The sequence below is a fragment of the Ictalurus punctatus genome, chromosome 11, assembly GCF_001660625.3.
Source record: "Ictalurus punctatus breed USDA103 chromosome 11, Coco_2.0, whole genome shotgun sequence".
Lineage (NCBI taxonomy): Eukaryota > Metazoa > Chordata > Actinopteri > Siluriformes > Ictaluridae > Ictalurus > Ictalurus punctatus.
The window spans coordinates 26,097,629-26,118,698 of NC_030426.2; the positions used below are offsets into that span (position 1 = coordinate 26,097,629).

At 43.1% G+C, this 21,070-nt stretch overlaps 2 protein-coding genes across 5 annotated transcripts in view; both read left to right on the plus strand.

Annotated features, from left to right (window-relative positions):
* Nucleotides 1–2,533: 2,533 nt before the first annotated feature.
* On the plus strand, nt 2,534–9,508 carry zranb2 (zinc finger, RAN-binding domain containing 2). 3 transcript variants are annotated; one of them, XM_017480172.3, is made up of 10 exons: nt 2,622–2,790; nt 3,633–3,685; nt 3,805–3,913; nt 5,379–5,461; nt 5,588–5,664; nt 5,906–6,055; nt 6,136–6,326; nt 7,408–7,467; nt 7,857–8,009; nt 9,140–9,508. In XM_017480172.3, the coding sequence occupies exons 1-10, from the start codon at nt 2,735–2,737 to the stop codon at nt 9,192–9,194; spliced, it is 987 nt and encodes a 328-aa protein (XP_017335661.1). In that variant the 5' UTR covers nt 2,622–2,734; the 3' UTR covers nt 9,195–9,508. The 3 variants fall into 3 exon arrangements, with proteins under 3 accessions (XP_053539558.1, XP_053539557.1, XP_017335661.1); XM_053683583.1 differs by having other exon boundaries at nt 2,534–2,790; nt 6,142–6,326; nt 7,857–9,508; XM_053683582.1 differs by having other exon boundaries at nt 2,603–2,790; nt 7,857–9,508.
* A 3,684-nt stretch (nt 9,509–13,192) lies between these two features.
* ptger3 (prostaglandin E receptor 3 (subtype EP3)) overlaps nt 13,193–21,070 on the plus strand; it is a 10,368-nt gene continuing 2,490 nt past the window's right edge. Inside the window, exons 1-2 of one of the 2 annotated variants that reach the window (XM_017480421.3) lie at nt 13,193–14,242; nt 17,789–18,063. In XM_017480421.3, coding sequence (XP_017335910.2) covers nt 13,249–14,242; nt 17,789–17,925 — 1,131 coding nt within the window. In that variant the 5' untranslated portion in view covers nt 13,193–13,248 and the 3' untranslated portion in view covers nt 17,926–18,063. Of the gene's footprint in view, nt 14,243–17,788 lie in introns of both variants that reach the window. The other variant, XM_017480420.3, reaches the window with a different exon arrangement.

A 21,070-nucleotide genomic window follows, 5' to 3' on the forward strand; every position in this document is an offset into this window, starting at 1 on the left:
CGCGCATCCATGGTTGCCTAGTAACGAACGTGCTTGCAGTCGGATCACGAAATTTACCCGGAAACAACCCATTCTAATTTCTGATTGGCTGGTAGGTGACATTTAACTCTGTATAACTCGAGAGGGCTATGAACTCGGCAGAAAACTTCCCTCAGTATACCCGTGCCTCGTCCTTTAGTTGATAACATAGCCGTTAGCTACAGTAGAAACAATACAGTGCCCTCCACTAATATTGGCACCCTTGTGAAAAATTGTCTTCATTGTTTAATCTTTTGATAAAAAAAAAAAAAAATCACAAAAATACTCTGCTACATGAATACATGGATATAAAACAATTGCAAACACAACACAGGTTTATCCAAAACAAATCTTTGTTAAATATAGGTGTGCAAGAATTATCGGCACCCTTTTAGTCAATGCTTTGTGCTAGCTCCCTTTGCCGAGATAACAGCTCTGAGTCTTCTCCTATAACGCCTGATGAGGTTGGAGAATACATGGCGAGGGATCTGAGAGCGTTCCTCCGTACAGAACCTCTCCAGATCCTTCACATTTCAGGTCCACGCTGGTGGACTCTCCTCTTCAGTTCACCACACAGGTTCTCTATGGGGTTCAGGTCAGGGGACTGGGATGCTCATGGCAGGACCGTGATTTTGTGGTCAGTAAACCATTTCTGTGTTGATTTTGATGATGTTTTGGATCATTGTCCTGCTGGAAGATCCAACCACGGCCCATTTGAAGCTTTCTGGCAGAGGCAGTCAGGTTTTCATTTAATATCTGTTGATATTTGATGGAGTCCATGATGCCATGTATCCTAACGAAATGTCCAGGTCCTCTGGCAGAAAAACAGCCCAAAACATTAAAGATCCACCTCCATATTTAACCGTGGGCATGAGGGACTTTTCCATACGGCTACCTCTCTGTGTGCTCCAAAACCACCTCTGTGTTCATTACCAAAAAGCTCTATTCTGGTTTCATCTGACCGTAGAACCCGATCCCATTTGAAGTTCCAGTAGTGTCTGCACACTGAAGACGCTCCAGTTTGTTTTTGGATGAGAGTAGAGGCTTTTTTCTCGAAACCCTTCCAAACAGCTCGTGGTGATGTCGGTGACTTCAGATTGTAGTTTTGGAGACTTTCTGACCCCAAGACGCAACTAACTTCTGCAGTTCTCCAGCTGTGATCCTTGGAGATTTTTTGTCATGATTAAATTTCCTGTTCTTAGTCACCCAGGTGTACAAAAAAAAATAAAATATCATAAAATATCAAAATACTTCAAATATATTTTTCTCATATGAATTCATAGGGGTGCCAATAATTTTACCAAGAGTGTCAATATTAGTGGAGGGCACTGTATGTCAAAAAACGTCCACCATTTTGGAAAGGTCCAGATGCGACAGTAAACCAATCGTACAGTGTAACTCACACTGTGTTCAAGCGTCCCGTCCCCCCAAAAAATAGCTTTGTTTCAGAGGTCATGAATCTTTCTTTACTCTACACCATGAGACATCTCCCCAGGAGATGGCAGTATATCCACTTTTTCAGATCATCTGATCTGTGCTTCTGATCTCTGCATCTGTACATAGACGACAGTGTAGACTCCTGCTCCTGAAGATGTGCATTAAAATCATTACAAATTGCAAAATCATGAAATTAAGAATAATCAGAGGAAAACAAACAAGCTCCTTAGATTTGTATCATTTCAGAATATAAAAATGAACAAATAAAACTATAAAGTCTGTTACACCACAGCGCTATTGAATTCTGGATGCTGATTGGCCAGAAGCCTCTGACAATAGTGTAGATGCAAATCACAGGTTTATATTAATGTGCTCGTTCTAATAGGTTATTGTTTCTATAGTAACAAAGACTTGTAGAGACTTTTAATTGAGTCACAGAGAAGCGAAGTGCACAGTTTCTAGATTCTGTACCAGACTCATTGTGTGTCGTTCACGAACGAGTCGGTTCTTTTGAGTGAACGTTCAGAACCGACTCTCATATATGAGCCTTTTCCTCTTCTTCTTTTTTTTCTTCTTCTTCTCTTTATGTAGGCAATGTTGTTACTCCCGTGGTGCAATTTAATCCAAATTATTCCGTGTAAAACTCTTTTCAACATCTGAGTTGTTCGTTAGCAGGAATAGTAAGTCATGTATTTGACTCAGCTCATTTAAAAATATTTTATTAATTATTTTGTTAATTAGAGGGTAAAGTAAGATTCCATGGAACAAGTTTAGCCTTATTTTGGCAAAGAAGAAGCATTACTAGTAAAAAAAAAAAAATTAAAAATCGCAAATTTTGTTCGGTTTAGATATATATCAATGCACGGTTTGGGACTCGAAAGAGTCGACTCTTACAAATGAGCTGATCTGACTCACAGCACACATTTCTGTGGCGGCTGTCCAGAACCCCGCCCCTACATTTTAACCACGCCCAGTTAAGGTCCTTCTTGCGACGTGTTCCTCTCCTACGTGAGGTGTCCAGGTCAGTCGCCTGTCTAAAACACGTCTATAAAACCGTCAAGTTGAAACTACGCAATCTAAAACCTACTAATGAATGTTGTTATACATTGACATAGATTAACAATGCGGATTTAAAAAATAAATAAATAAATAAATAAATAAGCAAAAAGCATATATTTGAATGTCACAAAATAAGAAACTACATTAAAGTAATATTAATACTCAGGCGCACTTCTCTTTCCTGTAAGATCCCGCAAGCGGCCACTTTGGAGACACCAAAATGTCTGGAAAGAGTTTTCGGGTGAGCGACGGAGACTGGATTTGTCCAGATAAAAAGTGAGTAAAACGTATATTTAGTATTTGTTATAAGGTGTTTGGATTGAATGTGTCATATTTGTGCAGTTTGAAAAAAAAGCTGTTAGGACGCTTCCTTGGAAATTTAGCAATGCTAAATAGCTAGGTGACGTTGTGTGTAACTTGGCCTGCTTTGCTTTACACGTATATACATTAAATACTCATTTAAATAACACACGGCTCATTGAGAAAACTTTTAAATCGAATAACTTTATATACGCGTGTGGTTTTTAATATTCTAGTAGCAGTATTGCTGGCTAATTAAATGTCTATTGTGACAGTTTGCATGCTAACCCTTGCAAGCTAACGTTACCGCTTCTGATGTTCAAAAAAGCAAATCTCCTTTTTTAAAAAATAAAAATATTAACACTTTATTACATTTAAGACGGACATGAGTTTAAGCAGATCGATATTTCTCCAGGACAAAGTCACCTTTATTAAAAGCACGGCCTTCTTTTGTGTCTTGACTCGGGGTTGTATGCAAAATGATTCTCTTTACTGAGTCGATTCGTGTGGTTCGGTTTCCTATTGACTCCGCTATTTGACTCACTGATTTGTTTATTAGTATTTAGGTGGGGGAAATGTTGGATACAAACGCAATATTGATCGTGAGAAGGTCAAAGCTATAAAATATGGATTATATACAAGTAGTTTCTTGCATTTTAAAGTATTTGGACTACAGATTTTTTTTTCTCTTCAGTTTCATGAGCATGTATCCAAGACATCCAATATTACAGAACTGGCACATCTGGAAAACTAATCCGGTCCAGATAGGACTTAAATATCTTTCCCTGATAATCACTCCCTTGTTCTTGTGTTCAAAGATGTGGAAATGTGAACTTTGCCAGAAGAACGAGCTGTAACCGATGTGGAAGGGGTAAGTGATGATGTGTGCTCGCTGCGAGACACATGGTGTATAAACAGAGCGTTGTCAAACATACACAGCTGCGCTGTTTACCTTTACGATAATAAACGAGTGAGTGTTTGTTTGAACAGAGAAAACGACTGAAGCAAAGCTGATGAAGGCAGGGGGAACAGAGATCGGGAAGACTCTGGCTGAGAAGAGCAGGGGACTCTTCAGCGCCAACGACTGGCAGTGCAAAACGTGAGCTTTCTCACATGAACACTCAAACACACACTTACACACACATTCGTACACACAGTTACACACTTACACCATTGCTCCCTTACATTCTTTCTTACTCTTACCCACTTGCTCCCTTACATTCTTTCTCTTAGTCCCTTGCACCCTTATCCCCTTGGACCCTTACATTCTTTCTTACTCTTACCCCCTTACTCCCTTACATTATTTATTGGCCCCTTGCACCCTTGCATTCTTTCTATTGGCCCCTTGCACCCTTACATTCTTTCTTACTCTTAGCCCCTTGCTCCCTTACATTCTTTCTCTTACCCCTTTCCACCCTTACATTCTTTCTCCTACCCACTTGTACCCTTGCATTCTTTCTTACACTTAGCCCCTTGCACCCTTACCCCTTTCACCCTTACATTCTTTCTCTTAGCCCCTTTCACCCTTACATTCTTTCTCTTAGCCCCTTTCACCCTTACATTCTTTCTCTTAGCCCCTTTCACCCTTACATTCTTTCCTTCAGCCCCTTTCACCCTTACATTCTTTCTCTTACCCACTTGTACCCTTACATTCTTTCTTACTCTTAGCCCCTTGCACCCTTACCCCTTTCACCCTTACATTCTTCCTCTTAGCCCCTTTCACCCTTACATTCTTTCTCTTAGCCCCTTTCACCCTTACATTCTTTCCTTCAGCCCCTTTCACCCTTACATTCTTTCTCTTAGCCCCTTTCACCCTTACATTCTTTCTCTTAACCCCTTTCACCCTTACATTCTTTCTCTTAGCCCCTTTCACCCTTACATTCTTTCTCTTAGCCCCTTTCACCCTTACATTCTTTCTCTTAGCCCCTTTCACCCTTACATTCTTTCCTTCAGCCCCTTTCACCCTTACATTCTTTCTCTTACCCACTTGTACCCTTACATTCTTTCTTACTCTTAGCCCCTTGCACCCTTACCCCTTTCACCCTTACATTCTTCCTCTTAGCCCCTTTCACCCTTACATTCTTTCTCTTAGCCCCTTTCAACCTTACATTCTTTCTCTTAGCCCCTTTCAACCTTACATTCTTGCTCTTAGCCTCTTGCACCCTTACATTCTTTCTTGCTCTTGCACCCTTACCTCCTTACACCCTTACCCACTTGCACCCTTACACTCTTATTTACTCTCGCACCCTTGTTTCCAGAGCTGTCTCAAACAGCTTTGAACCGATTAAACAGAGGAAGACACTGTAACGAGAAGCTGCTACAGACTCGTACTCCACTACAGTAGCTAACGTAGATCAGGGTAACGATGAAGAAATGTGTTCATGCTGTATTTTGACCTAGTGAGCTAGTGTCTGTGCGTGGTTCTAGATATCGGTGTGTTTAGTAGCTTTTCCACCACAGGAGACGTGTTATGAAACACGGCCTGATTTAATAGCACACTGGGTTGTTGGCTGTATTGTGTATAACTCTAATAATAACAAGCACTCTTTGTTTTCACGGTGCAGATGTGGAAACGTGAACTGGGCCAGAAGATCAGAGTGTAACATGTGTAACACCCCCAAATACGCCAAGCTCGAGGAAAGAACAGGTAACATCACACACCTCAGATACTCACCTTATTATTAAACATTGGGTCTAATCGCTATGTGTGCGGGGTTTTATTTATTTATTTGTTTGTTTGTTTATTTATTTATTTATTTATTTATTTAAATAGGATACGGTGGAGGTTTTAACGAGAGAGAGAATCTGGTTTACAACGAGAGAGAAGAGTCCGATGGCGAGTATGATGAGGTGGATACGTTTTACTACTTATAACTTTATTTCTCGAACGTCGTTCATACGTTAAAATGCAGGTCACTTATAAAAATGTACTAGAAGTGCTAAGGATAAAGTAAGTCTTAAAATTGTAAACATAAATAAGCGATTAGGATAAAGTAACGACGGAAGTAAAATGGGGAAGAGGGAAAAGACGGGCGTTTAAATGAAGCCGGTTTGGGTTTAATCGCCGCGCGGTGTTGGGGTTTCGTTTCAGTTTGGCCGCATAAAAAAGAAGTTTCGAGGGAAAAACAAGAAAGACGGCGAGACAAAGGGAGAACCGGAAAAGAAAGACGAGGTCGGGGGCAATGAGGAGGAGGAAGAGGAGGAGGAAGAAGATGGAGATCTTTCAAAATACAAACTTGATGTAAGAGTCTGACTTTATTATTTAAAACGAACGTTTTAACGTTATCATTACGTGTCGGTAACGTTTCTGATTTCCGTTAGGACGACGACGACGACGACGATGACGACGACGACGACGACGACGACGATGAAGATGAGGCCGATTTGTCCAAGTACGAACTGGACGCGAGTGACGAGTTGAAGCCGTCGGAGAAGAAAGGCAGCGGCTCGGGTTCTTCTCGCTCGTCCTCTCGCTCCTCCAGCTCGAGCTCCCGCTCTCGGTCCAGGTCCAGGTAAAAGGGTACAGGTCAAGGGTAACGCCAGACAAAATGTCAGTATCAGCTTAACATCTTTATTCAAACCTGTTTTTTTTTTTTTTTGTTTTCTTTTTTAACCTACTGTGTGTTCTCATTTTGTCGTGGAAGCGCAAGGCACTTTTTCACGTGCGTACGTTCACGGCGTGTCGGCGAGGTTTATCTGCTCTGGTGTGGAACCGTCCGAGGTTAATGAGAGCGTAAACACTGCTGAAAGCTAAGCGGGCAAACGGTAATGACCGAGATAAGCCATTTAACCAACTCGCCGAGGTTACCGTAGAAACCGCCCTTGACGCACGTCAGCTTCTGATTATAAAACTAAAATTGTCTTCTTTTTTTTTTTTCTTCATGTTCGGAACGTCCTAGATAATCAGAATGAGAAACGACAAGACACGTGTTGCTTGGTTATGTGAGCGTTATAACCCCTCACACAAGTCTGGATCTAAGATGAGATATAAAATACTACTTTATTAATCTCCAGATGGAGAAATTTGGGATTTATCCTCGTAAGTAATTAACACACGTCACAAGTCTGTATAAACACTCGTAAGCAGTTCTAGTTTCAGGAGCGGCACGTTATGAGGTTTGTGCACATGGTACGTGACTACATGAAGTCGGAAGACGTTACACGTTGTTATATCTGTTCATAAGCGCGTTGTATACGGTCGGTTTGTAATAACACTCGAGTCGGGCGTTATAACTTGCAGTCCAATGTCCTGCTGCGTATCATAACGCCTGATGCGAGTCATGATCAGTACTCGTACGTAGCTCATACAGGAGTCGTATCTCACCGAGATCAGCGCGAGGCGACGTTGGCTCGGAAATGAAAAGTATGGGTTTCTAATATCCGTTTTATTTCCACGCTATGCCGCCGTTATAACTGGGTTCACTACGTGATGTTAGAAATGTAATTACACAGTATTGAAGCGTAACCGAATTTATCCTGATATCAGTGTTATATTGTTTTATCATCGTATGTTTTTCCTTTTTTTTCTTTTTTCTTTTCTTTTCTTTTCCACTTTGTTCGGGGAAATTGGAAACATGTCGCTCTGTGTTGCAGATCCCGGTCCAGGAGCTCGTCCGGTTCCAGATCACGCTCTCGCTCGAGGTCTCGCTCAAGGTGAATGAGGTGACATGCGCTCTCCATGGGAGAGAGTGTATGCGAACTCGCAGTGGTTACAAGAACCACTTCGGACTCAGCAGAAGCAGCACGTTTTGTTTCTTTTTTTTGTTTCGTTTTGTTTTTAATTCAATTCTGTTAATTTTACCAAAAGAACGATATTAGCAGCTAAAATTTCAGTTTAAACAGGCCTTCTTTTTTTTTGTTGTTTGCTTGTGTTATTTCAAACAGCAATAGAGAGAGACTTTTTTTATTTATTTATTTATTTATTTTATTTTAGATTTTATCCAGAAGCAGAAGGCAGCATGTCGGTTGTGTAATGTTGTTGTTGAAGCTTTGTCGTGTTCGCGTCACTGATGGAAAAACGCCTGCTATATCCTCTTTAAAAGATCCAGCTCCCGCTCTGGGAAAGGCTCCGCGTCCTCGAGAAAGAGGTCTCGCTCGTCCTCGCCGTCCCCTGAGAGAGGCCAGAAGAGAAGTCGCTCCAGATCCTCCTCTGGCGGACGCAAAAAAAGACGCTCTCGCTCCCAGTCGTCCGAAAGGTTTGGGTTTATGTGGTGTAACAAAATGGCCTATTGGCTTCCTTTTTACATTTTATTATATCACTGGTGTATGATTTCCGCTTTCCTGTGGGAGATGTTGCAGACCCGCCAACCTCCGTCTGCGTTCGCTTCCTTTTTAAAAAAAAAAAGGGGAGAGATGATCCATTCGGTGTATGAATCTGGAACGATTGACAGTTGGGTAGAAGCTTTGAACTCTCTGATATTAACAAACACCCCGGGGAAGCCCCGCCCCATTTAGCCTGTCTCGTCTCGATTGTTGGTCCTGCGTTCCTCGATTTCCGTAACGGTAAACGGAATATATCTTGTGTCGTTGACGTAAAATAAAATCTATCCGCGTATGTTCGCCTTAGCTAACGTTGGTGGTGCTTGAAAGTTTGCGAACCCTTCAGAACTTTCTATATATCTGCATAGATATGACTGAAAATGACAACGAGTCTTCCAGGCCCAGATGGAGCAAAACGGACCCAGACAGTGATACTACCACCACCGTGTTTCACAGACGGGATCAGGTTCTTATGCTGGAATGTAGCGTTTTTCCTTTCTCCAAACATGACGCTTCTCATTTAAACCAAAAGCTCCCATTTTGGACTCGTCTGTCCATAAGACATTTCCCCGTTAGCCTTCTGGCTCGTCCACGTGATCTTTAGTGAACTTCAGAAGGGCATCGATGTTGTTTACGGGGAGCAGAGGCTTTCTCCTTGCAACTCTGCCGTGCACACCATCGTTGTTCCGTGTTCTCCCGATGGTGGACTCGCGAACATTAACATTATATCCGTGTATCACACAACGCAAGTGTAATATATTTATCGTATGTTGAATTCCGTTCTCTTTGTCTACGTTTAGGACTTGGGTAGCAGTATGATGATGGTTGAGGTCATGTTTACGCACAAATATGGGAAATTCTAAAGGGTTCACAAACTTTCAAGCACCACTGTAGATTAAAATAACAAGAACTAAAAGTCTGTTCTTTCTCCTCCCGGTTGGCGGGTCTGCCGTTGGTGTTTGTACTTCTCTTCTTGATGATTTTTATTTCTCTTCGTCCTAATACGACCCAACGCTAAGTTACCTGTGCTCTCTCTTTCTCTTTTTGTCTCTCTCTGTAACTCTAGGGGGCGTGGCTCATCCGGATCGTCTCGTTCTGGCTCCGGCTCACAAAAGAAATGAATAATAAAATTCTCAAACGCACAAATTGGGGGAAGAGGAAATCTTTCTAAAACTGCATGTTGTCTTTGGGGAGGAGAAAAAAAAAAATCTAACTGTGCTGTTTTAAAATGAGAAAGATGCAGTACTCCAATGTTCAGTCTTTTTCTGTTTTTTTTTTTTTTTTTTTTTTTTTTTTTTTTTTTGGTAACCAAAATCTGCCTTTCTGACCGTGTGAACTATCCGAAACTTCTAACGACGACAATTCAGTAGTGCTACAGAAAATACTAGGAGCTTCATGTAGAATTGTCATGAATTATTAGCTGACGCTGATTTTTTTTTAAAAAAAATTTCTTTCTTTCTTTTCCAAATTCAAGTTTGAGACCTGTAGGTAATTAAACGAACTGGTAAATTGTTTCATCCATCGTTATTTTCGTCTAGTGTAAGGTGAAGGTAAGTATGCTTTTCTTTTTGTTGGGGGAAAGTCATAGCCAGATTGATCAACTTGGAGGATTTTTGTTTGGTTTTTTTTATTTTAGCTAATCACTGAAAACTTAAATTTTTTATTGTTGGTTTTTTTTTTTGTTTGTTTTTTGGCTGAAGTCCTGATTGGTATAGGATAGCGAGGGAAAAAAAAGTCACGATTTGTTCACAAAGCAGAACGTTAAGGACGTCCGTTCGAAACGTAACAGTAATTCGGACACGTCACGTCGCGTAACACTTATAGAGCGTAGTTTACGATGCGTTAGTGATCAGCGTGAATAAAAACCTGTTAAACTTACCCCTGTGTTCTGATTTTCTTTTGCATCGAGTCTTTTGGTTGCCTAAAGTGAATACCACAGTGCTACGGGTACTCGTTCGACGAGTACACTAAAACTACCAGCCTTATATCGTGTAGTTCCCCCTCGTGCTGCCGAAACAGCTCTGACCCGTCAAGGCATGGACTCCACAAGACCCCTGAAGGACGCTGATGGCAGATCGTCGAGGTGGGGCGTCCGTGGATCGGACTCGTTTGAACGGCACGTCCCACAGACGCTCCGTCGGATTGAGATCTGGGGAATTCGGAGGCCGGGTCGACACCTTGAACTCCGTCATGTTCCTCAAACCGTTCCTGAACTATTTTTGCAGTGTGTCTGGGAGCGTTATCCTGCCGGAAGAGGCCGCTGCTATTAGCGGATACTGTTACCATGGAGGTGTGTACTTGGTCTGCGACAGTGTTTAGGTAGGTGGGACGTGTCAAAGTAACGTCCACGTAAATGCCAGGACAGAACACTGCGCAGAGCATCACGCTCCCTCCACCAGCTCGCCTTCTTCACATAGTGCATCCTGGTGGCATGTCTTCCCCAGGTAAGCGACGCACACGGCCGGGTGATCCTTCAGACCAGGAAACCTTCCACTGCTCCATGGTCCAGTTCTGATCGTCACGTGCCCACTGTAGGTGCTTTCAGTAGTGTACAGGGGGTCAGCATGGGCACTGACCACTCTGCAGCTACACAGCAAGCTGTGATGCTCTGTGTTCTGACTCCTTTATCAGAGCCAGCATGAACTTTTTCAGCACTTTATGCTACGGCAGCTCTTCTATTGGATCGGACCAGATGGGCTAGCCTTCGGAGCACATGACCCTGTCGCTGGTTCACCAGTTTTCCCTCCTTGGGCCACTTTTGCTAGGTACTAACCACTTCATACCAGGAACACCCCACAAGACCTGCCGTTTTGGATACGCTCTGACCCAGACGTCTAGACATCACAATCTGGCCCTGGTCAGAGTCGCTCGGATCCTTGCACTCGCCCATTTTTCCTGCTTCCAACACGTCAACTTCCAGAACTGACTGTTCACCTTGTGCCTAATATACCTCGCCCCTTGACAGGTGCCACAGTCATGATATAATCAGAGTTGTTCACTTCACCCCTCAGTGTTACGGCTGATCGGTGTACGTCATAATCACACCCTCCAGAGTTGTACGCACAAACGTCCAAGGAGGATATGAAGGCAGGAATTCTTCAGGACTGAGGAGTGTTAAAATGGGGGCGGATAAAGAGGCTGGTGAGGGAATGACCATTTATAGCTGCTAGAATGTAACTGAGGAACAGGAACTAACATTTAGAGTAGATTAGTGGTCCAGTTGTGTATATTAAAAACAATTCAAGGTGTTCGAGGGAAATGATGCGCACTAAATATACCATCCCAGCGACATGGAAAAGTTCAGTGTGATGCCTTGATTTCTGCGGGTGAAGGAAACGTTCTGCAGCACCATCACAGCTTGCCCTCTAGGTGGCGCTTGTCCCATTTGAAATCTGCTCCAGACGATACATTCATATCCATACCACAACTATTCCATCATGCTGTAATTGAAATGCCAATTTAATGAGTTGGGTTTTTTTTGTTTTTTTTTTTAACGGAATGGAAAGCTCGTTGTGATTAAATGGTTCGGTCCAGATAAGTTCACTCTCAGAAGTAACCAGAATTCCCTCTTGTCACTAAATTAGTACCCTCAAAGACAATTTATAAGGTATGTAATTGGACGTTCGGCTTCTGCTTGTCCTCTCGGGTACACCATGTGCAACTCCCTAGGTGAAAGATGCACTCTGAAGACATGAGACTTCAAGGAAGGAAAAGGTTGGTACAGTTCAGATACATCAGAGCGTAAAGCTTTATACTGTAAAGTTTACAGATTTTTTTTTTCCCCCGTCCATTTTTTTTTTCCAGTTACATTCTCTGAATACAAAGTACTGCCGTCATTTCACAACAATATATACATTTTAATACTGTAAAGATTACAGCAACACCACGAGTATTTTCTGTAAAATTACAGCAAATAGAGTTGTTTTTTAAGCAGTACAGGTGATTAATACTTTACTGTAAAGTTACAGCAAGTTAATACTTAAATGCTGTAAACTTACTGTGAAACTGCACCAAATAGGGTAATTAAAAATAACTAAATAAATAAAATGATGGCCGAATGATACTTAACTGCCGTAAAATTACAGAAAATTTCACAGAATTTCCTGTTTTTGTAAAATTACAGCCGAACAATACACTTAACTGTGGTAAAGTTACATCTTGCTTTGTCAAGATAAAACAAATACAGTAAGATTACACCAGACAAGATGTTCTTGTCCAATAACAGCAAAATAATACTTTTACTAGGTGAAATTTCCTCAATTACAGTAAATATTTTTACAGTGTTCCTTTATTTCTGACCCTTACAGAAACATAGTATGAGCTTCACGTGTAAAATTTAGCTACATGTGGTTTTTAAGATGCTTCACTCACTACGTTTCATACGTGTTTCCACATGTAGTGCGGATGTGGGGGCGCACGGTGGTGTAGTGGTTAGCACGTTCTCCTCACGCCTCCAGGGTCGGGGGTTCGATTGTGTGTGTGGAGTGTGCGTGTTCTCCCCGTGCTGCGGGGGTTTCCTCCGGGTGCTCCGGTTTCCTCCTCCAGTCCAAAGACATGCATGGTAGGCTGATTGGCGTGTCTAAAGTGTCCGTAGTGTATGAATGGGTGTGTGAGTGTGTGTGTGATTGTACTCTGTGATGGATCGGCGCCCTGTCCAGGGTGTACCCCGCCTTGTCCCCCATGCTCCCTGGGATAGACTCCAGGTTCCCCCGTGACCCTGAAAAGGATAAGCGGTATAGAAGATGGATGGATGGATGGTACAGATGTGTTTGTTTTCCATATGCGATTGTTTAATATGATTGATATATTTTCACGTGATCTTGCACACACACGCATTTATTTTGATTTTTCTCACGTGTTTGCTCGTGTCCACGTGAGCAATTTCAGGGCATGGCATGTTTAAATGCACTTTCACGTGTTTGTTTGGGGTTTTTACTCTTTTAAAAAAAATTGTTTTTTTTTTTTAAAAATTTTTTTACACGTGGAAAAACTTCACACGTGAAATGTATGATTTTTCTGCTGGGTCATGGGTGTGTTGGTGTTTTCGCGCATGTGTATAGCAAAGAGTTGCGCTCCCTCCAGAGGGGTGTGTGTGTGTGTGTGTGTGTGTGTGTGTGTGTGTGTGTGTGTGATGGTACTTCAGCTCTGTTTGGTGCGTGTGCACACTGGACCGTTATGAATGTTCACAGCATGAGCCCCGCCTCTGCACTCGAACGCGTAAACGCGTGCGCGCGCGCGTTCTCTCCCCGCATTCCGTCCCGGCGCTCCTGTGTGTGTGTCTCACCACGACCATGTTCACACACAGACAGGATGACGTCTAAATGTGAATCCGATCTACCGTCGAACCGCTCAGCAGACTCAATGCTGGGGTCGAACGCGTCCAAACTCGCGTCTGATCCCAGCGCGAGCGACAGCAACGGGAGCGCGACGTGCGGCTCGGTGTCCGTCGCGTTCCCCATCACCATGATGGTGACCGGCATGGTGGGCAATTTCCTGGCCATCATACTGGTCTACAGCGCGTACATGCGTAAAGAGAACAAACGCAAGCAGTCGTTTTTGCTGTGCATCGGCTCTCTCGCGCTCACGGATCTGTTTGGACAGCTTCTCACGAGCCCCATAGTCATTTCCGTGTACAGAGCGGAGCTGCAGTGGGAGCGCGTCGACGCGTCCGGGACTCTGTGCTCGTTCTTCGGAGTGTGCATGACCACTTTCGGCTTGTGCTCGCTGTTTTTTGCGAGCGCCATGGCTGTGGAAAGGGCTCTGGCCATCACCGCTCCTCACTGGTACTCCAACAGCATGAAGACCACCGTCACCAAGCACCTGCTCGTCACTATCTGGTGCCTGGTGCTGTGCTTCGCCCTGCTGCCCATCATTGGAGTCGGGAAGTACACTCTGCAGTGGCCGGGTACGTGGTGCTTCATCAGCACCGGCGACACAAATGTCAGCGGGAACACGTTTTTCGCCGTGACCTTCGCCGCGCTCGGGATCTTCTCGCTGCTCGTCACGTTCTCCTGTAACGTGGTGACGATCCGCGCGCTGGTGGTGCGCTGCAGAGGCAAACCCAGCGCGTCGCATTGGGAGAGGCTGACCACCGAGACGGTCATCCAGCTCATGGGGATCATGTGTGTGCTGCTTGTCTGCTGGGCTCCTTTACTGGTGTGTATTACAGGTGTGTGTGTGTGTGTGTGTGTGTGTGTGTGTGTGTGTGTGTGTGTGGTGTTTTTTGTATTACGCATATAAGCGCAATTGGAGAGCAGCCGAGCTGTCCGGCTGCGCGCGCTTTGCCAACGTGGTCAAAATAGTTCAATATATATATATATATATATATATATATATATATGAAGGTTCTTTAACAGCACCATGGGTTCTTCAAAGAACCTTGTTCTCTTCAAGAAGCGTTTTGCATTGTATCGGGTTCTCGAGTTGAGCTGTACGGTTCTTTGGAGATTAAAGAAGTTCTTTATGGTTCATTCAGAGCAGTGTATCGGTTCTTCAAGGTTTCATCCCTTATCAGGTTAACGTGAACCCTATAAGGTTCTTTGTGGGACTGGAAAAGGTTCTCCTGGCATCACTCTTAAGAACCTTACTTTGGTTCCTTAAAGCAGTAACTAAGAGATTTTTTTTAGAGAACTTTTGATGACGTGGTTCCTCGTGGCACTGCTGTGGAAAACCATTTCTTGGCTCTTTAAAGCTCCAGGAAATAGATGGTGCTTTAAAGAATTTCAGAGTAAAAGGTTCTTTGTGCAACTGAAAAGGGTTCTCCTGTGGCATCAGGCTGAAAACCCTTTTTGGTTCTAGTTGGAGCGTAGGCAGGAAAGTAAAATAAGTTTCATGTGTACCAGTAGTGGAAATAATAAGAATTAAAAATTTTTTTTAAAAATTTAAAAAATAAACATCAGTATTATTTTATGCAATAATGAAAAAAAATGATTTTTTTTTTAGTTTAATTCTTGTTGTTGTTGTTGTTGTTATTATTATTATTATTATTATTATTATTATTATTATTATTATTATTGTGTAATAAGTACAAATTGTATCTTTAACATTACACTTTTTATTTTTATTTAAAAATTATTACTAGTAGCAGCAGTATTATTATTATTATTATTATTATTATTATTATTATTGTGTAATAAGTACAAATTATATCTTTATCATTATACTTATTTTTATTTTTATTTAAAAATTATTACTAGTAGCAGAATTATTATTATTATTATTATTATTATTATTATTATTATTATTATTATTATGTAGCTTATTATCATTACTTTTTCACACATAAATTTATAGACATTTGTTGTAAAGCGCATTAATAATTTCGCTTTAAATCTACATCATCAAACCGGACAGCTGCAAACAGGCAAGGTTCAACAAATACTCGTTTGTTTGTTTGTTTAAATCAGAGATGAAATTCTCCATGTAAACTTCCCCTAACCTTCTTTCTCTCTGAACGCGTGTTTCTGAAGTTTCTGTAGATGATCTATTAACCACTGTGTAATGTTGGACAACACTTTAAAAAAAAAAAAAAAAAAATTCCTGACCGTTTAAAAATAAGCTGTAAATAATGCTCAGTCTGACACTGAGGAAACATAACCGCCTCCAGATGTTGGAGAAAGAAGTTCTCCGTCTGTGCCAGAACTCCGGAGTTGTGCACTGGTAATGAGAGCTTGTGCGTAATAAACTCTAATAACCTTTCAGACGTCCAGTTTCTGTTCATTGTTCCGTGATTCAGGCGTCCGTGTTGCTGGGGAATCGCTGCCAGCCCGGATAATGCTGGTTCTTACACTCCTGCCATCAACTATTTGACATTTTCAGGCATCTGGTAGCCATCACTTTGGTTTAGCAGCACAGGCTGGTCACTTTTACAGCGCTTGATATAGACGGGACTTTGTGTAGAAAGATCTAGAAATGTTGACTACAAAGAGTGATGCTGTATTACACACAAGAGTTAGTTCTCTTCACATCACACCCCGTGTCGATTACATAACACGCACCGCTCAGGGCCGTGTGCCCTTTTCATGCAGAGAGACGGATGAGACGTCAGCCTCCCTCTCTCCATCTTAGTCGCCTCCTTCGTGGTCATGTGACTGGATTGAACGATCGATTGCTCTCTTCTCCTGGGTCAGAATCATGCTGTTGATTCATTCTCTGTGAAAGCAGCGCCGGTCGATATGAACGCGCTCGTTATTGTTTCTATAGTAACAAAATAACACCCTTAAAGGTTCTTCACAAAGTCTCTCAGGGGGATGGTGTAAAGGTTCTCTGTCTAGGAAGTAGAACCCTTAAAAGTGTGCATCAAGTAAGACGAGCTAAATGCTAAACACCCGACGGGCTCTAGGTATTAAACGCCGCGTAATGAGCAATCATTTGGAGTTCTCTACATTTACCCCTTTAATACACGCTCTCTTAAAGTTCTTCATGGTTTGTTAGACGTTTACGGGTTCTTAGCGTTCTAACAAGGTTCTACTTGGAACTTTGTCCGATAGGCAAAGGCGTTGTTGTAGGTTTCCACCTGCGGGACGAGCGACGAGCTCGTGACGTTTGTAAAAACGTTTCGGTTTTCAGCACGCGCCGAGGCACGGAATGAAAAACGCAACACGCGCCTTACACGGCTTCACGAACGAAGCGGAGCTAAAAAACAAACGGCCGCACACGGAGTTTCAGCCAGCGGGAAACATGACCGTTTCTTTAATTAGTCGATGAAATGCCATTAAATTTGAATAAAAATTGTGCGACCCAGTGAGAGATAGAGAGAGGCACTGATTGGTCAGAGGACTGGTTGCTATACTTAAGTAAAGGAACACATCTGTCTTAAGTAGTTTATTAAGTCAGATTAATTAATACCCTAGCAACCTGCTTAGCAACACTGTAGCAACCACCTACCAGCACGCTAGCACTACCGGGGATTACATAATTTAGTGACTCCGAGTAACCTAGCAACCAGATATAACTCCATAGGAAGACAGTAGCACCACCTGGAATAACACCGAATATCAACCATCTATCAACACGCTAGTGACCACCTGTAATACCACTGCAACACCCTAGCAACCTCTGGGAATATCATAGCAACCACCTAGGAATGCTACTACAACTATCTGCAATACCACAACCCTTACCACTACCTGAATTACCAGAGAAACAGCCTAGCAACCTCTCGGAACACCTAGCAACCACTGAGGAATACACTACTACGTGATAAACTATAGCAACCCCCTAGCAACCACCTGGAATGCCATGAGGTTCCTCCTCAGGGTCGCAGGGCTTACTCTAACTTGCGATCGAGAAGTCCGGACTGAACGTCTCAGCCTGCTGCCAGCACGACCCTCACCGGGAAATGTGGAAGGAAAACACGACGACAAAATGACATGTTCAGAGCAGCGATATTCTTCAGAACCCAGGTTCCCAACCCTCATCTCGGAGAACTCTTTAGCGTTTCCCTGCTCGTAACACACCTGATTCATCTCATCAGTTCATTAAATGCTCTTCCTGAGTTGGAAGTGGGTGCGTTACTGCAGGGAAATTTGCAGAACAGTGGGTTCTCCACGACCGAGACTGGAAACGTGTAACATGTCATGTAGAATAAATTGTCTCATGCAGGTAAACAGGACTTTCCCACTGGGTTACTGCTTACTGATGTTGATGGGAAGTAAACATGGCTGATTTATTACTGATGCTGCACATTGACTGACCGGTCGCTCTCTTTTCACAGATCCTAATGCTGAAGATGATCTCCAACCACACGTCTTCTCATCACTGCAAACCCTCAGCGATTCCGCACCTGGCCAGCCGGGACTTACAGATGGATTGCAACTTCTTCCTCACTGCCATCCGCCTGGCCTCGCTTAATCAGATCCTGGACCCGTGGGTTTACCTGCTCCTCAGGGAGATCCTGCTGAGGAAGTTCTGCCAGGTGGCCAACGCAGTGTCCAACTGTTCACTGGACGGACAGAAAGAGACTCGGAAAGAAACCGCTGTCGACGACGCGAAGAATCCGTCCCCGGAGAATGACGAGTGTAAGAAACTGGCTTCTCCTGATCTTAGTGGAAGCGCACAAGCCTGACTGCAGTTGTTTATAGAAGGGTGCTCTTAAGGACGCGGACACCGGGACGTGCCGATTAATCTCCTCCTAATAGACGCTGGCTTTTTTTTTTGGTATTTCAGCACGAAAGCCGAGCGAGTCCAGCATGCACTCGACACTCGACGCTTTTAACCGGCTAGAACCGCTCGGCCCTGGAGATCGTACGTGTCGCTAAATTAATTATCATCCTGTGAAGCAAAACACCGCAGTCCCAGATCTGGACCCTGTTCTCCGTACGTCACGTAACGAATACAAAATGACATATTCCAGATGTCCTCGTCGTTATAATCACACGAGGACGGGATTAGCGTCGCCGGATCGAGTGATCTGAGATCAGTACAAGCTCCCGTGTCGACTGGAAATCACCGATGGCCCCCGAGAGGCTGTTAAAAGACACTTTTGCTAACACTTTCTATGAAGGTCATATGTAGAATAAACTCTGAACGCGTTCGTAAATGTCACGTAGCTGCTTTACAGAAATCGAAGTGTAGGTTTAGAATTTATGACCCGTTCCGTTTCGTAGCCGTTACGATTTGTTAACACGACGCGGTATGAGTAGCGCTCGTGAGACTGTCGCGCTAATCACAGTGAAGCCCGACACTACGTTGTGACTTTGTGTAGCGCGTAAAGACACCGGTCGATTTATTTATTTGTTTGTTTATTTAAGTAAATGAATTACACCGCAAGAGATCTGGGAAATTCTGCTGATTCAATAAACGCCCTTTGTCCGACATTACTCATGAACTGCACTGGATTGATTCGGTATCGGTGGTATAATGTGTCGCAAACGCTATTTCGTTCAATTCCGTTTTTATTTCCTTAGCACTTTTAACAAAAGGCGCGATCGTCACGGAGCAGCTTCACAGAAATCTGTCGGGATAATACGGATTCGGATCGCTAACGAGGAAGCCTGAGGTAACGGTGACCAGGGCGGAAAATTCCCGGAACAACACCAGGGAGGAACTCAAAAGGGAACTCGTCCGTTTATCAAATAAATAAATAAATAACGAGTACGGTATACAGGTGAAGAGCAGAAGAGTAGCGCAAGTGTCCGCTCTCTATTCGTTTATTCATGCTCTCAATTTGCTATTTGGAATTCTCTATGGAAATCGGTCCGATTGATGTTTACTGTTGAGCTGCACAGATTTAATTTAACAGAGCAATTGAGTTATGGACAAACCTGTATGAAGGAATAGAACGATCCAAAATATACACGCGGTATCAGATCTTCCGGGACGCAACGGCGATATCTCGGTCCAAGAAAACGCGCCCCTGTGCTACAATCATTTGAACCTAGGAAGTGCCATCTCGCGTATTAAACCGAGCCGTGAGACGGTCGTTCGGCGCGTTAAACCGCGGACGCGTTTTCCTTTAGACGTAAACATGAACGGACCCTTGCGTCCTTAAATGTTCCAGCCAGATTCTTTACTCGCACCGTTCAGGGTTCCGCTTCAGTCGTTTTGTGATCGTCGCAGGCGAAAACGCTCGATCCTCCCGCGGCTTTTATCCAGATTCGACTGTCGCACGATGCACGGAGGTAATAAAAGATCGTTAGTTTAAAAACCAACAAAAAAACTAGTTTTTAATCGTTTTTTTTTTTTTAACATTTATTTCTGAGAACGACAGAAAGTCTCAAGAGCTACTAATAAGTTTAGATGAGTGTACAGTAATGCTCGCTTATGCGATATTTTCCTCAAATACAATAAAAGAGACTTTAAACCCACTTCTATGTATGTGGACTCGATGCATGAAAGGGTTAAATAAGGTGTAAAACACTCTGTGTAGTGCTGTTATTGATAGTGCTCGACGACAGGATGGCGTGATGGCGCAGCGTTACTGTCGCGCTACCAGATTTGAGAATTTATTTTCCCATCGAGTGAAATATTCGCTCGTGTATTAAGTGAAAACCTCCACGTATGAAGAACCCGGGCCCGTGTACGGTGAACAGCAATATACTGTATATTATTTAAAAAATAATAATAATTTCTAATGAAATTCATTTGTGGAGTGGACGTATTCACATGTATAAGAGTTTGTGTATTTCTGCTGATCGAGACGCGTTATATGAGGAAACGTGACCGACGGGCATCATGCCCGGCCTCGCCAGATTCTGTGAGTGTATGATAAGCTCGAGTGGCGCTTGGCGTCCTTTTAGGTTTCGATTCCTTTCCACCTTCTTCCCATCGTTTTTTTTTTGTTTTTTTTGGCTTCTGAGCGAAATGAACCGACACGTCTCGCGACCAAAACGTGCGTACCGACGTGCCGTTTGTCCTTGAACCTGTTTTATTAAATATTTAACATTTGCAAATATTACTGAGGAATTCCAGCACCCTTATCTGTCCTTGCCACACAGTGCCGTGTCGGAGAACATCTCGTATTCGCAGGGTTGCCAGGGTCGCCGTAGTAACGCCAAATCGGGCTAGTTTAAAAAAAAAAAAAAAAAAATGGAGGTCGCGGGTTTGAAAAGGCACGACTGTGGGTGGTGTTTTATTTGGAGCTTGTTCACGTGTTAAAGCACTTCATTGGAATTAAATCTAATCAATTTCTGCAAACAAAGAGAAAGTGTAAGTGCAGATAGTGTATCTGTGATGTACCGGAGAATTTCCACTGCCGCGCCTGCGAGAGGGGAAAGGAGATTTGGAGTGCACCATGCTGACCCTAGTGAACCTGTTTCCCATCAAAGGGAAAGAAAAAAAGAGAAATGTTTTCCGATGTGTCTGTGCTTTTCCAACGGCCAAGCTTTTTCCGAAGCTAGTTTCAGGTCTTTCGTGTGGATTGTGAGACCTGGCAACCCTCGTGAAACTCGAGGCAGGACTGTGACTGTGAACGTTGTTGTTCTTCATAAAGAAATCTGCCTTGTAGTTCTAAAGCGTCTTCTTTCGTACCGGTCGTCATCGACGGTCGTCATGACGT